We start from the raw sequence: 18591 nt of genomic DNA on the forward strand, positions 1-18591 counted from the left end.
GTTGGTTTATGATTCATTAACAGTAACAATAATTATTATACAAACGTATATGTGATCTATGAATAAAGTTGCTGACAGACGAACCACAAACTATACAAGCTGTCGAACTTTGAGATGTGAGATGTGGGGAGATGTGAGATGTTGTGAGATGTTGTGAGATGTTGTGAGACGTTGGGAGACGTTGTGGGATGTGAGATGTTGGGAGATGTTGGGAGATGTTGTGAGATGTTGTGAGATGTTGGGAGACGTGGGGAGACGTTGTGAGACGTTGGGAGACGTGGGGAGACGTGGGGAGACGTTGTGAGACGTTGGGAGACGTGGGGAGACGTGGGGAGACGTGGTGAGACGTTGTGAGACGTTGGGAGACGTGGGGAGACGTTGGGAGACGTGGGGAGACGTGGGGAGACGTGGGGAGACGTGGGGAGACGTTGGGAGACGTTGGGAGACGTTGGGAGACGTTGGGAGACGTTGGGAGACGTTGGGAGACGTTGGGAGACGTTGGGAGACGTTGGGAGACGTTGGGAGATGTGGGGAGATGTGGGGAGATGTTGGGAGATGTGGGGAGATGTGGGGAGATGTTGGGAGACGTTGGGAGACGTTGGGAGATGTTGGGAGACGTGGGGAGACGTTGGGAGATGTGGGGAGATGTGGGGAGATGTTGGGAGATGTTGGGAGACGTTGGGAGATGTGGGGAGATGTGGGGAGACGTGGGGAGATGTTGGGAGATGTTGGGAGACGTTGGGAGATGTTGGGAGATGTTGGGAGACGTTGGGAGATGTGGGGAGATGTTGGGAGACGTTGGGAGATGTTGGGAGATGTGGGGAGATGTGGGGAGACGTTGGGAGACGTTGGGAGACGTTGGGAGACGTTGGGAGATGTGGGGAGATGTGGGGAGATGTGGGGAGATGTTGGGAGATGTTGGGAGACGTTGGGAGATGTTGGGAGACGTTGGGAGACGTTGGGAGACGTTGGGAGACGTTGGGAGACGTTGGGAGATGTTGGGAGATGTTGGGAGACGTTGGGAGATGTGGGGAGACGTTGGGAGACGTTGGGAGACGTTGGGAGATGTTGGGAGATGTGGGCAGATGTGGGGAGATGTTGGGAGATGTGGGGAGATGTTGGGAGATGTGGGGCAAAGCAGGATCAGGCATAGACCAGGTAAATATTGTTTGTTCTCAGAGTTGTGGTTAAGTTGAAAGGAGAGGGGGGGGGGGGGAAAGAAAGGCTTTGAATCGTTGAGTTGACTTAATTGAGACCGCCACGTTGCCAACAAACCAATCCTCATTTTCTGTAGAAGAAATAAAAATTTAACAAGCTGACAAGAGCTCGTGACGACCACATTTGAATGTTTGGCTCATCGTCGCCTCTGGTGTGGTTAAAAATACGCACCTTAGATTCCGTTGCACAGAATCGTACTGCAGCAGCGGTTTGTGTTCCGTGTGATCTGACTCTCTCATAGCCGCCGTCATGGTAACAAATATTCTGAATAATATAAGGAAAACTTCCACATTAATGAAAAAAAAATGTTTTACAGAGATTCAGATGAGAAGATCGACTCTGGTCTCATGCTTGTTAAATATGTAGCATATTCAATATATTAAATATGAAGCAACCTGCGGCAGCCGGTTAGCTTAGCTTAGCTTAGCATCAAGGCTGAGCAGCGGAGAAGTCTTTATGAACGTTAAGTGGAACTCGATACGTCTGTTATATCTTTTGCAGTATTGAATTATAAATCTGACATCTGAAACAGAGCTTCTATTGTGTCATTTCACTCAGAGAAAAGAAACTGTCCAGGCTGCAACTTTGAAATTTGTAAAACAGAAAAAAAAAATGGAAAACCTCGGGGGACTTGTGGCAGATGGAGCTCGCTCTACACAACACGACCGAAGCTGTGCGCTGACAACAATGTGGAAAAGTAAAACATTTTCCTATACGTGCTTACGTTTCAGACAACAGAGCTGACAACTCAAGTGTTTATCACATTAAATAAATGAATGTTTTTTTTCTTCTCAAGAATGGGGGGGGGGGGGACGACAATATGTGAGATGACAATGAAAAAGCTCCTTTTACTCACACCGTGCGAGAAAAGTCATGACAGCTTCAGTACGGAGAGAAACAAGGCTTGAATTTAAACGTTGGCAGTAATGGAAAGCCGAGCTGTGGCGCTGCCCATGTGACGGCAGCCTGAGGGAGCATCAAGGAGAAGCTCCTGACAGGCTCTCAGCAGACACGTCCCCCCCCCCCCCCCCCCCCCAGAGCACAGAAGACACAAAAGACCGCAGCCGTTTGATGCTGTTCTGATACGGCTGTAGAAGCTGACTACAATGGGGGGGGGGGGGGGGCGGGGGGGTTGACGAGGATGCGCGGAGAGTGAAAAAGAGCCGAAAAAGCACAGAAACACAAAAACGACGGCGTGGAAACAACGAAACTAGAAGCCCGTGACTGATTATGCTCGTGTTCCAATTGACAGCTGAACAGCGCTAAACAACCTCTCTATTCGCACTGGCTGGCTTTCATATCGTGTCATATCCGGTCTTGCCCGGGGGGGGGGGGACAAAGCACCGATATTCAAAGAGAGAGGAGGTGGGGGGGGCTGTTTTTCACATTGAATTACACATCAGCCAAAGTCGCTCAAGCCAAGACGTTTCGGAAAGACGAATGAGCCCAATGTCCACCGGCGTCACACCATGTGGTGCGTGCGTTTACGGTTAGGGACACTGGCGCTCTCACTCAATTCAAATCAACCTGATTTGCGGCCGCAGACATTTTGCTTACTGGAAAATGAGAATAAAGGAATAGATGTAAAAAAAAAAATAGCTTAGAAAAGATTACACTAAGGCGGCAAATGGCACTTCAAGAACCATCCGATGATAGAATTCAACATCCGACCTGACCTGAATATGCAGAACAAGGGTGTCTTTAACCACGAGCTCGATAACAACGGACAGGAAAAATGTACCCCAGAGACACCAGGCAGGGAAAAAAAAAAAGACTGTAAGCACCCGAAAGTTAATACGACAACGTGATACTACGTGGCTTCATTTAAAAGTTTAAAAACATAAACATTAAGAGCCCAGCATTTTATTTTGGGAGCGCATGATCAAACCCGCATGACTAACAAAGCGATATTACTAACCGCTCTGAATCCACATTATGTGGACCCAGTGTTTTTTTTATAGAGGGAATAAGTACAATGATGAGCCGTCACCATTAAGAACAAATGGTCACGTTACTTTAATAACGGACACTTAATAATTTGGCACTTCGTTAACGACAGAGAGCCTGAATGCTCCCCGTTTGATCATTACTGTCGTATTGACTGGCGTTGATGTTGCTCAACCCGAGATCCTAACGTCAGACAAATGGGTGCATGTTAAAGATATAGAGCCGAGAGTAAATAGGATAAACAAGATAAGATCAAAGCCCTGCGTTTGAATCCAAGGGCCCCATGCGCCCCTCCGTAACGTCGCCATCACTAATTAAGGCGCGACTTTCCCCCACTTTCTTTCTCACACTCCGTGCGCCTCTCAATCACACCGTTTAATGGCCAACCCTCTCCTTCGTGCCGTCTCAACCCGTTTTTCCATTAGGCAAGTGAAAAGGTGCCGTGTGTCACTGTGAGGGATCCAGCCTCGTCCAGAACTCATGCGAAACCAGTCGGATCGCCTGTTTAGTGCCTACGGATTCCTCAGTGCTACGTGCTCATTTATTGTCCCGGATGCAGTCGTTTGCTTCCCCTTGAGAAAGGCATCCTGTCTCTAATGCCTGCTCTTGTTTTTTTTGTGGGGGGGGGGGGGGGGGGGTTCTTGCCGATAGGTAACTTCTTGACTGCGCTTGTGCGTCGTCTGATGTTTACAGCGGGCTTGTTTCTTTATAACCAGCGCTGCTAAACAAGTACTTCCCCCTCCCCCCCAACCCCCCCCCCCCCCCCGCGGAGGAACAGCCCACCTTTGACCATGCAATCGGAGCCCGGTACTGAACCCAGGAGACGGAGCTGTGAATCCACACCATCTCCTGTTTAACAAATGGGTGCCTGGGCTGCCGCCGGATTTATGTGAGCCCGGGGCCTCGTGCCGCTGTGGGCCGGTCACGGTAAATCTGCTATTTTTGTCAAGGTGTGAAACGTATTCCGCTGCTAAATCGCACACGGGGAAACTCGGTGAGACGGCGCCTTGATTTGCTGCCTGACGCTTATTTGCTTCATTAAATCGTTTCTACTCGTATAAACCCACTTTGATGGCCTCATGAATGGAGGAGGGAGTGGGGGGGGGGGGGAGTCAGAGGGCCACGTGATCTTGAATCAATGGAACACTTCATCTTATAAACACTTTTCTGGATGATTTGAATGAGAAACACCACGAGATGCAGATAACTGGAATACTTCACACAGAGTGCACACCGTTAAATGCTACGATCTTTGAGAAATGTCAGTGCACAAGACGATGTGAATGTCTTTGCAGCATTTCCTAGCTTTATATATATATATATATATATATATATATATATAATTTCAGACAGGGCATGAACATTGGTCCCCTGTATTTCTCCAGCAACAAGAACAAAATAACAGCAATTACAATGACATTACATATTTAAGTGAAAAGTAGCCTATTCTACAACAGAGTTTGTCTTCTACAGAGTTTCATCTGGGATACGGCTGTCACCGGCTGTCATTTATTAGTCACACATGCACATCAGCAGATGCATATTCATAACACATCCACGCCAACGGCCGACAGTATCCCATGGCAACAGAATAATGCTTCGTAGATCTGCCACCAACAGTTGGTCGCATGCAGCCGGTGTGAAAACCTCGACACTGGCAGCTCTCAGCTGACTTTGCCCGAATTCGCCAGGCTGGAGGCCCAAGTGTCAATATGGCACGACGCTAATCCAGATGCCTGCCTACCTGTCTCCATCACACACACACACACACACACACACACACACACACACACATTCTCCTGGCACTACGGAGCTTTCAGATTTCAGCATGGTGCTCCTCCCATCACCCCTGTCAACTCCGCGGTTGAAACTGGTAACGAGGAGTTACCCCCCCCCCCCACTGCCTTCCCCCGCCTGGGCTCAACCAACACGGAGTAGACTGAAGGTTTCCTGAGGATCAAGACAAAACACGGAAAGGAGAGCAGCAGCAGCAGCAGCACCGGAAGCCGCGGCCAGGAGGGTAAAGCTCGGTTTAAGAGAAATAAATAAAAACTGACAGGACAGTTTGCAATATAAAGACCCAGGAGGAAACTAACAAGAGCTAATAGGAAGACAGGAATCTGGTAGAGGAGGGTAGCCGGGGGCAATCACTCAGAGGGATAAAGATAGACTGAGAAGGAAGTAAAAAAGCGTTAACCATCACAGTGCAAAAATGACACGGAAGTTTTGTGAAAGAAGAGAACAACTCCAGCTCTTTTGATGATGATGATGATGATGATGATCACCGTGATGGCAATAACCTGGGGCTTGTTAAAAGATTTATTCCACACACACACACACACACACACACCGCCCCCTCAAAGTACACGCTCACACAAGGCGTGTGGGCTCCCGTTTGGAACTTCATCTGTAAATTAAGCACCACTCATCTTTGAGCTTGCCTGAGGAGCAGAACACCAATACGGAGAGAGAGAGAGAGAGAGAGAGAGAGAGAGAGAGAGAGAGAGAGAGAGAGAGAAAGAGAGAGAGAGAGATGGTGCAGCGGAAGGTCGCTGCGAACAAGATGAAAAAAAAAAAAGTCAAAAAGTAAGAGAAGGAGAACAAAAAGCACAGAGGAGGGAAAAATAAAATCAATGAGCAGTGCAGTGGGAGAGTGAGATGGATGATGGAAGCTTGAGATGTAGGAGGAATAGAAAATAAGATACAAGTTTACAGTTGCTCCTTTCCCCCTTCAAACGCGCACCCCCCCCCCCCCCCCCCCCCCCCACCGCATTCGGCAACAGCCGCCGATTCCGACCCGTTCTTCCCCGTGTTCAAAGCCGTCCAAAAACAGGTGGACGCCTTTTCACATTTTAAGAGTTGTCGCAGGAATGAAACGACTGGGAGGGAAAAGACGTGTAGACAGAGAGAAGTGTCCACCTACCCCAACCTCCACGTGATCAGAGCCCTTGTCATCCTGCTTGTGGAGGATCTCAAAGTAGTATCGTCTGGACGAGATCAGGCTGCGGGGAGAAAGAGCTGTTGTTAGAGATTTGACGCTAATGGAAAAAAAAAAAAAAAAAAAGGGAAGGATCTTTCTTCTATAATGCGACAGTGCAGCTCTTTCCACCTTAGGGCCAGAAACACGGGTCTCTAAAAACTAAAGGCCTTACAGCAGTTCGATGAGGAAGGTAAGCAGCACGGAATAGTCATGAAAACGTACAGCAACTGGACCTGAGAGCAGACAGGTTAATAAGCCAAGAGCTGGGAGAAGAGAAGGCTGTGAGCCGGGATTCGATCAGCCTCCTGGAGGAAAAAAACACTGCTTCTGAGACGGTGAGGAGCCAAATCGATGCTCCACATAAATGGACTTTTTTTTCCCACTTATACAAGCGCAAGTATTTTTCTGGATTCCCTGCTCAGACCGAGTGAAGATCTGATTTGGAGTTTCACGGCTCAAGTCATTTCCTCCCCCCCCCCCCCCCCCCCCGGCACTGATGAAACGAACACAACCAAGCGACAGATTTATTATTATCAAAAACACGGCCCCTGGTGACGGGCTCCTCACGTCATTAAGTCTCCAAACAGACCCACACGCTTGAATAAAAAGACGCGTTGCTGTGCGGAGCTTCTTGTGCGCCTTCGGTGCATTAAAAAAAAAAAAAAAAGCTATTGTTGGATGGATAAAAATGACTTTAAAATCATTAAGAATCTATTTCCTATAACCAAGATCCTGGTGCTTTGTAAAACCCGAGTCATTTGGCAGCTCCCGTGTGGCGGCTTGCTCGGTTTCCATCTCTCTCTCTCTGTGTGAAGGCCCGGTTCATCTCTCCCGTCCATCGGTCTCCGGACACAAACAAAAGCTCATATCCTTTGCTTGAGGGGGGGGGTGTTTCGAAATTGAGAATAAATCCAATGACGCGACAGCAAACAGAGGCCCCCTTTGCCGCATGAGGCGATCCTTTGGAGGTGTGTGCGGTGCGGTTCAAGACCTAAAACGATTCAACCTTTTTAGTCCATGAAGCTGACAAAGGCAGCAGATGTTGAAATACAACGAGTTCCCATGGTGACATTTCTAAAAAAAAGGTGCTTGTTTCGTCCAACCAGCGATTTTAAAAACTCGACGACAAACAAAAGCAGAAAAAAAACGGTCACATTGAGAAGCCGGAGACAGCAGGTTTATTCTAAGCACATTTCTGAGCTTGATAAATGACCACCTGAGTGTTTCAGCGCTAGCAGACATTAAAGCCTGGCCTTTCCCAACACAGATTGGCAAAATAAAGTTACAGCGCGGACTCATTGGTCAGTGTGTGTGTGTGTGTGTGTGTGTGTGTGTTTTTTCCCTCCTGACGGGGGTCGCCCGAGTCGAAAGGGAAGGACAAACGGTCAGAGGGGCGGCTGCGTGTTGCTCAGCGCCCCAAACGCCGCCGCATCATCATCCGGCTGCCCAGCGTTCTGTGACCAATAAATCATTGCAGGTGGTGGAGAGCAGTGACAGCGCGCTAAGGTCACTCTCATAAATAGGGAACGTCTCTCTCTCTCTCTCTCTCTCTCTGTGTGTGTGTGTGTGTGCAGCTGCTGGAACCCAAGTGCCTCTCTCAGCTCCACGAAGCCAGACTTCAGGCCCGGCTTAATAAGAAAATAACACACGTCAAAAAGGGCCGTTAGGTCAGATGAAACGTAAGATTAACACAATGATTATGTGGGGAGAAAGAAGAAATGATGTGAACCAGAGAACTGAGGGCAGCATTTTGTCTATCATGACACATTAAGTCCTTTATAAAATGGATAGATTACTGTCAGGAAAACAACAACGTGTTCGTCGCCGTTCTCGGAGAATTGAATCTCTAATGTCACTAAATCCATTTTAAGTTGCCGTGTCTTTATACATCCTAAATTCAAAAGGATTGCAGCCTCAGTTTATTGGGTTCCTGCCCCTCTGAGCAGACGACTGAAGATGGGTTTTAGGGACATTGCTACATTTCCTGACCCTTCATTAGTCTGTTTCAGCCCGTAATCGGACTCCATCTGGGGGGGGGGGATAATCTAATGTCTGAGCTGAGAGGAGGCCGTCTGCCGGGCACAGCGTTCCAGAGGCACACCGCCACACGCTTAAAATGAATAAACATTGCGTAGGTGTATACGCAGCAAATGCATCCTCCGACCTTTGGAGAACTTCTGTTCCCTCGCCACTTTCAGGAAGTCAAACACGCAGCCGGGAGCAGCTGAACCTTAGATAAGATAAGACAACGTGCCCATTCACACACACACAAAGTCAGCCTCTAAACCCTTTGCCAAGCAAGACAGCGACAAATAAAAGGATCGCATGACATCAAACATCAGCTTGGCTGTGCATTTACATCCTTTATTTACATCTGCACTTTCCAATTCATAAGACATTTATATTATAATTTAGTTTATTTTTGCAGGTGAGACATCTCTGCTTGTAAGGGTTTACTCAAAATTAGGTATTTTTTAAACTCTGTTTGCTTATTGTCTGTAATTGGGCATGAATAAAGTAGTATAATTCTGTGGGGGGGGAGATAAAATAAGGAAACTTGTGAGGATCCAAATAAAGATATGGTTACAGAGAAATGAGAAAGATGTCAAAGCAGATTCTTGAAGAAATAATAAAAGAGTTTGACAAAAAAAATTCAAGAGAAATACACCTTTCCTAAATCTCTTTTCAAAAGTATGACACTAAAGTGAAAGGCTGGAGATAAAAGCACGGCGGCGCTGCTATGTGCATGAGCGTTGGTGGTGATGGATGGCGAGGCGAGCTGCAGTTGAGAGAAATGAATGAATGAATGAAAAGAAAAGAAAAATCCAAAGGGGGAGCAATAAATGGCGATGAGCAGCAGAATCAGAGGAGAAATCATAAATCCGCTGATCTCGGAAGGAAAAATAAATTACAAATTTCTATTCCTGAGAAGTGATTTCATACAGAATGCCACGCCGACAGAGACCACCCCCCCCCCTCCCCCTCCCCCGACATAAAAGGGCAAGTGAAGGACAAATGAGGGATGGGGGGGGGGGGGGGGAGAGAATAGCTATTAGCGTTTGATTCAGAGGATGAGCAGAGGACACAAAACAGGAGTGTAATTGCCTGACTAATTGGAGCCTTTGTTTCGGGCCTCCCTTCACTGGGCTGAACGCAGAGAGACGGACAAAAGAAGCTCGACTGCAAGGCGGGACTGCTGGAGCGCAACAATGCTCAGAGAGGATCATCCCAAATATGAAATATTTATTTGGCAAGAACATACAGAGAGTTCTTTCTTTCTTTTTCTTCTGCTGAGACAAACTCTTTTCTTCAAAGAAGGCGGTTGTACTGTGCGTTTGTCTAAAGGAATACACAAAAACATCCTGGGGACAGGCAGACCCCCCCCCCCCCCCCCCCCGCCGTGTGACTGACCCGGTTCGCAAGGCGAGCTGAAGTGCAAATGGAGACGGTGCAGTGTCTGTTCTCGGTAAAAAAAGAAGAAAAAAAAAACGTCTCTCCCTTCATCCGTCGGCGGCAATTTCCCATCCTACTCGTCCCGTATCTCCTCTCTGCTTCCAACGCAATTTCTCATTCGTGCCATCTTCAGGGTCACCCGCCCGCCCTCTCTCTCTCTCTCTCTCTCTCTCTTTCGCCAGAATTCTCCTTCTCCAACACCCACAGGTGGCCCTTTAAACAAAAAAAACCCGACTGCGGGTGCTCTTCTCTCAGCTACATTAATGACACCAGTGTTTAGAGCTGCCCCAAGGAGACCCGCAAACGTCTCTCCCCTTGTCCCCCCCCCCACTCCCCTCTCCACTCCGTTTCTCATGCATTCCTCTAATCCATCAGAGAGCTATCGCGCTGCTCTTCCCTGCAGCCTCAATAAATCCTCTTTCTTCCATCACCCCCCCCCATGTTCTCCTTCATCCCCTGCTCTTCCCCAGTCTCCTCCCCCCCCTCTCTTCTGCTGTATCTGGTCCGTTGCTTCTCTTCTCCGCTATCTACCGCTTCCAATTCTGCTACATGTAATTATCTTATATGGCGTAGCGGCATTATCTTTTCCAATGCTTTTTTTCCCCATCCCGACGCCTCCACTTCACCGCTCCTTCTCCTCCGCTACCGGCCTGAATGCGCGGATATGTGAAGGCCTATAATAAAGCTAAAAATTGGTGTCGAGCTATGCCTTGATCTCCTGGGGTTTGTGCACTCGGGCCACACTGGGAAACATATGCTCCTTTCATTACAGAAAAGTGAAATTACAACTATTACATTGCATCAAGGTCAAACAATTCATGTTCATCAGATATGTAAGAGGTACAAAAGTGCACCGCCCATTAGCAGGTTTGAAGGATTTACCAAGGCTAACAACCTTTTCCTAATGTTAACAAATCCCATTATATGACAAAATTCAAATGGGTTGTGTAATAATAAAGTAGGTACTAAAGTATAATGTGTGCAGCCAAAGCCTGATGAAGCCTTTTGTTCTGCACCAGAGGGTTCCAATGTTGTCTAAAACACACACCAAAAGGCCACGCAGGAATGTTCCCTCATTACCATAAAGATGGGTTTTTTTCTGGCCAAACACACACACACAGCGGGGCCATAAACACTTACAAGTCTCAGCTTCTTGCTCGGAGTTTTTGTGCTTTCTCGCCTCGCAGGTTTCTGCAGATCGTAGTCCCGCCTGGAGCCTGGTCCTTTCCTCCTGACACACACACCTTTATTATTCCCATTACTATTAACGCGAACCCGTGTTCAATCCGCTGAGTTTTTGTGCTTTCTCGACTCACAGGCTTCCATGTGTGGTGGTTCAGTCTGGACCATGTTCCTGCCTAATGTGCCCTGCTTACAACTGCTGCTGCTATCATCATCATTATTATACATATTAATCACGTTACTAGGATTGTTGGTTCATATAAACCAACATTGCTTTTTTTCCTGAAGTCTTTATGCCCCCCCCCCCCCAGGTGTCTGTGGATGGTGGTTATATCCGATGGTGATTGTCCCTGCACTGCTCATGCCGTACACCTGGCTTGCTACTTTAAATATTTGAATAATTTACGCCATTGCATTTGAATGTATTGTACGTATTTTGCATTGTTCATCCTGTACCCAAATGACATCCTCCTCTGCTGATCTCCCTAAGGTTTCTTCCCTTTTTCCCCCCATTGAATGTTTTTTTTTATTTTTGGTTGTTGAGCTATACAAATATAGCTATACTATAAAAAAAAAAATGAAATTATGACCATGTTCAAAATCAGTTTCAAGTGATTTTAGAAAGTCAAGCACTTTTGGGTGCAGCTTTCTGACACCTTTAGGCCTTGGATCTTAAAACATAGAATACTAGTTACCCGTCTGACTCCTCTGCGGGCGGATGCTATTCGTGTCGCAGACACCATTGATCTCTTCGCAGCCAAATCTCGATCCTCCCTTGATATCCAACAAGTCACTTTCCAAGCAGCTTAAGTTTCCGCTCCGCGGCTTTTTCCCCCCTCGGGCTGAGCAGACCCTGCGTCATCGTTGCTCTCTCCGATAACACGTCTGGCCAGAGGCGGGCCCTGCCTCACGCTGCGGCGGCGCTCATGCTCTGCTGCCAATCCGACGCCCGCTACGACCGCCCTCTCAGAGACGTTCCGATTCAACGTAAGCCCCCGGCGCGCGTGAAACACAGAGGCACGCACGCAAGCCCACGCATGGATCTGTGCCTCAGCGGGCTCCCACCACTCACAGAAACAGATGGCAAAGGACGGGCCCCCGAGGGACGAAAGTGGCACCAATAACCTTGAGCGGCGGGATGCGGGGCACCCAGAGGTTGACGTTCACACTCAGACGCAGCCGGGGAGACGCGTGTAGACGGAAGACAACAACAACATCCAGAGGTTAGCTGGCATGAACACCATGAATATATACATGAATATACATGAACATGAGACAGGTGCCATATTCAGCTCGCATCCAGTATTCCTGCGACGCCAGGAGCGCCACTGCTGTACTTTCCTCTCTTAAGTGCTGGAGTGTCCATGCCGGCTTAATAGCCAGCAGTGCTTAAATGATTCAATTATAGATACTGAAAGATCCCATAGTGAAATAGCTGGCCATCCTCCACTGGGTTTCCCCCTCATTGTTGCTGGGAAAATCGGTGGTTAACACCCGCCCCGTCGCGTCGCCCGTATAGAAAACAAATAAGGAGCGTTTTCCCGTGGGTTGACGGGCAGAAGAGCAAAAAAAAAGATGAGTAAGGGAAGGCAAGGTGCACACAGAGCGTGGGGGGGGGGGCACGCCTCGGCGGCCTGTGGAGGATCCGCAGTAAATGTCACTTCCTGCGGTGCGTGGACCAAAAGCCGCTCCGTCAAATGCCAGCTGTGGCGTGTCAGATAACCTCAGACTCGCCCCCCTCCTCAGCGCGCCACCGTCACTGTCAGAGGCCGCCATTTTCACTTTCAGATCCTTACACCTGAAGGGGAAAATCTGGACCGATCCCTTCCTCCGACGTTGGTCTCGTCCACGAAGGCGCGTTCAGGGTGAACGCCATCCCACGGACGGCGTTTCCCTGGCTCCGGTTTTTGGCGTCTTTAACTCACCTCGTCGCTCAGCCAGCATCCTTCAAACCACATTCCTCCCAACCTTTGTCAGTCAGATCCAAAGCTGCTCAAAAGGCACGCTGTCTGATTCAGCTCAGCATGCCGCTCAGCACAGTTCAGTTTATGGAATTTTAGCAAATGCCGATCTCCCCCCTCCCCCACCCCCCCGTCCCCCGCGGCCGTCTAAACAGCCCGAGGCTCAGTAAGCGCAGGTTATCTGGGGCTCCTCGTTTGGACTTTTTTCCCCACTATCACTTCACAGCAAACGAGCAGAGGCGGAGACAAACACTCGACTTTTGACTCGACACGAAGGCGTGTTTTTTTTTTTTCTTCAGAATGTGGCGCCACCAACGATGATTTTTTTTTCCATTTCCAAATTTCTTCACGACACACGTCCGACAGCAGAAAGAGCAGCGATCCTCTCATCCAAGAAGCCGGGCACGCAAACCCGCGTTAGTATTTGCACTTCAAAAAAGGCAATCAATCATCACTGATCCCAACTGAGCACGTCACCGGGGATGTGTGCAGGCGCGTCGATGGTTGTTGATTCATTTCATTCGACGACCTCATACAGATCCTCACATGGATCGATCTCAGTGACGAACAAACGCTACACGGAAAGAAACTGAGCGCGAAAGGCCGTCCATCCTCAGCTTTTATGCAGCAAACCTCAGGAATTTGAATGCAGGCACAACCAGCTCAGACACAGAGACACTAAGCCGGGGGGGGGTCCCCAAACTTGTTCCTGTGAGGGCCACATAACTTTTCCCTTCTCTGGAGGGGGCCGGGGTCAGAAAAAGTCAGGAAAATAAATGATATCGCTTAATGAAATAAATAATAACCAAATAATCTTCTCTGGGATCTTTACAGAAAAAAGTGAAATAAATAATAACCGCCACCGCCTCTTGACCGATGAGAGCATCGAACAAACAAATAATGGTTTGACCTCTGCAGGTTAAATACCCTGCTTTCTGAATCAACCCTTTCTCCATTATTCCCTTCTACTTCACAGGGGCTGGTCTAGGATTTCCGTGGCCAGACTGAAAAAAAAAAAAAAAAATCATAACGCCCCTCTGGTATTGTTCAGGGGGCCGGGGCCAAATGTGGAGGCGGGGCCGCATCCGGCCCGCGGGCCTTAGCTTGGGGACCACTGCACTAAGCCGTGTGAGTCACCGCCTCCAGGTGGCCGCGGGCGACTTGCCCGATCTCCCAAACAGCTGTACTGATCCTTCCCTCCGTCCATCCCGTCTATTTAAACCACCGTCATGGAGCAAACGTGCACACGCCATGGGGGCCACACCCACTCTTCTACTTTTACAGCTTCAAAGCTCTCCCTCCCCAAATGTAGGGGCCATAACGGCGCCAGAGAGAGCGAGAGAGAGAGAGAGCGCCATAGAAAGTGAGTAAGTGAGAGAAGTGGTGCTGATGGGGAACAGGTGGTGTATTTGTATATGCATGCATATGTGCATATTCATGCGTGGGTGCAGTTTTTTCGCCTTTTATCGCATAGTGCGGGAAAACTCAACGGGCGAGGTAAGTGTTTCAAGTGAACCCCCCCTCAACAGCAATACGTTTCAATCCCCGACAATGTGATTCAACCCGGCAGCGGCCATTAGTCACTGTTCGCTCAGCTCTCCGACAGCCGGCTGCTCGGCCCCAGTGAACCGAGGCGGAGAAGTAGCCCCGGTCCCCAAGAGGGAGAAGGTGAAAAAAAAACAAAAACAGGGTCTCTCCCACCCTGCTAAAGTGCGAAAGGATGTTGTGTTTCATTCTTCTCTCCTTTTGTTCAGTTACATTTCAAGAGACTGCTCTCTGTTTGTTTGTTTGTTTGTTGTTGTCCTGCAACATTCAGCTCCGTTCTACTAAGCCCCATTTTTATTCAAAATTTCTTCCTTTTCTGGGATCAATATGATGAAACAGCAGCACATACACTGTGAAAGCAGCTTTATGGTACAATGGAGTCTGTAAATAGACTCAAACAGCCCTGAACTTACTCTAATAACCACATCACATTGCCAATGGTTATTTTATTTCTTTATTTTATCAGATTTGCAAACCTGACCAAGACTGATTTTTATTGCTGTACAAATGTAGTATTTATTTTAGAAAACAAATGTCTTCTTTCCTGCATTGCTAATTTACTCATTTCAATTCTATCCCATCTAATGTGAAAAATTCCCATTAATGAACGTGCAGTGGTTATTATATTCGTGCTACGCACACAATTCGCCACGCTCAGGAGCCAATCAGCTGCTATGAACAGGTCGAGATCAATGGGGTGTGAGGGATGGATGTCGGATGGATGTGGGAACATGCTGATGACAAATTAACAGCCTTCAATAAAGTCATCGGATGGAGAGAGGAATTTTAAATGTCACGGTATTCCATTAAAAAAATGCACATTAAACGCACAGATGTATTTATTTGCTTGCAAAACATGTTCTGCCATGCACGCACATATGGAAACGTTAAATTAGATTCAGCTTTGTTGTCCTAACGCAGATTTTTGCTAAACGACGGTCGAATCATGATGCGGTTTGCACATCGGGGCAAAACAATTTACAAATAATTAGAAGAGGCAACAGTTGGTGTGTGTGTGTTTGGGTAGGGCGATAACTATCACTACTACAATCAGAAGGGTGAAGAGTACACAGCTTGTCTCTTTGTTCTTGTCATTGTTGGAGAACGGATAAAGCTCGTCAGACAGGAGGAGGAGACAGAAAACACTTATAATCTCTCTCCCTTTGCTCCCCTGTAGTCCGGACGGGCTTCCTGTGCTAACCGGGCTGAGTTAATCAAACACAGCGTGAACGTGTTTTTGTGGTTTTATGAATCGTAAATAATCCCTCTCACAATGATGCATAAACAGTTAAACGATGAGTGTCTGACACATAATGAGACATCGGGGGGGATGCAGTGAGTGAGACGGAATTAGCTGCAATGTCAAATTAGTAACGCTATCAAAAAACACATATTCGGTATGCCATCACAGAATGTCTTGCATCTTATTTGTTGCCGTCCTCTTTCCCTGATGTTGGTCACCGCTACATTGACGTGAAATTACTACACGCATGACTGTCAATACTATTGTCCTTTTAACATATGGGTATAAATAGACAAGTAACTTGTTTGGATATTTAGTTATATTTACATTACTTTTTCTAACAATGTTTAGCTTTTATTATTTGAAAAACGTCTTCTACATAAAAAACGAGGTACAAGCATAAGACAAATGGTCTGTGGGATGTGTGTGCGTTTGCATGCGTGTGTTGTATTTCGGTAAAATGTAGCACATACGGTGCCAACGGGGGGGGGGGGGGGCTCACAGTTCACTTAAAACACTCAATCATTGCACTAATGTAGGTCATGTTTATCTCTCATTAGTTCAGTCGCCAAAATGACTGTCAGCCACCATAAAGGTCCATTAATACTGCTGCACTGGAACCTGATTCATGGCCAATTAAGCTGGCAAACGGTTTCACTCTTTCTATGACACATCAGACATTTTAATGTGCAGTTCATCATCTAGCGCGTCGTCATGTGTGCATTCCACTCCCCCCCCCCGGCGATGGTTTTTTCTCCTCGTAAAGAGTCTTCTTTCCGGATTGGGTGGGGCTACGTTTCACCCATTGACGAGTGGTGTCATGATGCTACGGATGACGAAAAGTAATACTTTTTTTTGGTCCTTGTTTTGTACACAAAACAATAGTGTAGTGTAATATAATGCGGCACAGTGGCCCGTTCTGTTCTGTTCCTCTTCTACAAATGGGGACTGGAAAAATCCTGTAATTTCTAGAAGGTTAATGTGGTGTTTTTGTTATAGCCATAAAGAAATAGTAATTACTTCAGTTCAAATCCTTTGGAGTTGGGGAAGTATTTTGAAAAATACTGTCGCAATCACAATACTTTTATGGCCTTATAGTCTAAAAACAAAAAAAAAACAAATTACTGTTCATGTCAAATGTATTTAATCGAAGCCATATGTTCTTTTGTATTACTCTACCCAGAAAGCAGAGTTTGAGGCTTTAAAACCGGTTGGACTCGAAACTCTGAACTCTGATTTTTCTTCTCCACTTCAGGGCAGCTCGCACTCAAACACAACATTTCCCTAACACGTCCTTATGTAAATACAGTAAATGCCAAGCAGAACAGGCAAAGTAGCCACGAAAAAAATGAATACGGTGAATTCTATTGCATTGACACGTTTAACAGTTTTGGATGACTTTAATAAACAGCCGTATTCATTTCTTCCATCGCCCTGCGAAATGCCACATGCGTCCGGCAGGAACCTCCCAATGTGTCCTGGGAGACATGGACAGTGCCGTATTAAGTGCTAAAATATCCTCAACCTTTTACGAAAAAGAAATTGGCGGTTTGTGTGTGTGTAAATAATTGAAGCCAGCACTCTACACCTCCATCCAATCAGGCAAATGTGGAATCCGAAGGGAATAGAAGCACACATTCTCTTCTCTTGTTGCATAATGATATCCGCCTGACAACGACTGCGGAGACAAACTGACTGCAGATTAGCGCCGATGTTTAAGGGTACTTTTATGCAAGCCGCTTAATGGGGGGGAATCTGAAAGCTCAAGAGCTCTCATCTTCCACTGAAAAGGAGAAGCCTTTCGACTGTTATGATGCTCAACACTCTGACACTGAACTAATTGGCACCCACCTGCACACAAAAAGAGACACGCTACCTGCTGCGTCCAGCCGAACATCGATTTACTCCTCCTTGTCTGCGGCCCTCTGAAGCAATTATGACACGACGGAGGCTCCGGACCCGACATGAATCGACTCCGCAACCAACACGATTGGTGCAAACAGCCTCTCGGCAGTTAGGGCGACGCTTTACGTGCAGTGAAGCCCTGAGAGGAGCTCCGGGTGGTGCCGTGCTCTCGTCACGCTTGTTGTTGGATGTGAGCGGGCTCTCCTCTCGGGGCGCTGTGCCGCCTTGAGAGTGAATTAACTGAGCCCTGAAGAAACGTGGCCAGTTGTCACAGGTACTTACTGCACGGACTTGGAGGACTGGGACCTGAACTTGCTGAACTCGCCCGGAGCGGTCCACTCGGTTCCCAGCTGAAACACACAAGACAGGAGGCACACAGATAAGAGCTAGCGGGGAATAAGAGCCGCACAGGAAACAAAGGAGCACAGTTTGCAAGGTGTTCATACTGAAAGAATCCATTTTAAAAAGACACTTTTTGAGATAAAAACCCTTTAGGCAAACAAAACTATTGGGATTTCTGGGAGGTTCCTGTCGGCAAATAGGCAAAATATATAGGTTATGACATTACTGCAGATGAGGAGTAAACTGAAAAACAAAATAACATGCCCCGAAGCAACAGCAAGGTCAATCGGGAGGCCAGTTTTGAGAACTAATGGCTATAAAACAGACACAAAATCATCACTCCCTGCCAATACTCAGACTAAGAAGCCGGCTCATCGGGGCGCTCGGGCCCCGCTTTGCAGCCCTGCAGTCTAATATGTGCCCATCCATTTCCTCAGCAAGCCAACACAACTAATTAGGACCCCTGCTGCCGCTGATCCATCATGAAGGAATAAGGCTGCGATCATAGTGGGCATTCCTTTAATTGATTCTGCTGGCCACACTTTGTGGGCTTTAAACTGTGCAGAAAACATTGTGCCGCGTGGTGTCAACACTCCACGAGAGCCTTTTTAGCCTGTAAACAGCGGCTGATCCTCACTCTGGGCACCGCCACGTTTCTACACACAGCATAACCGCACACACACACACACACAAGATAACGACGCACGCAAACGTACACAAAATGGCAATTGCCCCCCCGAACGTGCCGGCTGGGGTGAGAACAGAGCCACTACGGTCAGAAACCACCCCCCCCCCCCCCCCCAAAAAAAAAAAAA

At 47.5% G+C, this 18591-nt stretch overlaps 1 protein-coding gene across 1 annotated transcript in view; it reads right to left on the minus strand.

Moving 5' to 3' along the window:
* Positions 1–18591, minus strand: part of b4galnt4a (beta-1,4-N-acetyl-galactosaminyl transferase 4a) — an 82487-nt gene that overhangs the window by 10157 nt on the left and 53739 nt on the right. Inside the window, exons 7-8 of the mRNA XM_037450621.2 lie at positions 17717–17784; positions 6089–6167 (exon numbers count right to left, since the gene is read on the minus strand). Of these exons, the coding sequence (XP_037306518.2) occupies positions 6089–6167; positions 17717–17784 (147 nt within the window). The remainder of the gene's footprint in view (positions 1–6088; positions 6168–17716; positions 17785–18591) is intronic.

The sequence above is a fragment of the Pungitius pungitius genome, chromosome 6 (genome assembly GCF_949316345.1).
Source record: "Pungitius pungitius chromosome 6, fPunPun2.1, whole genome shotgun sequence".
Classification (NCBI taxonomy): domain Eukaryota; kingdom Metazoa; phylum Chordata; class Actinopteri; order Perciformes; family Gasterosteidae; genus Pungitius; species Pungitius pungitius.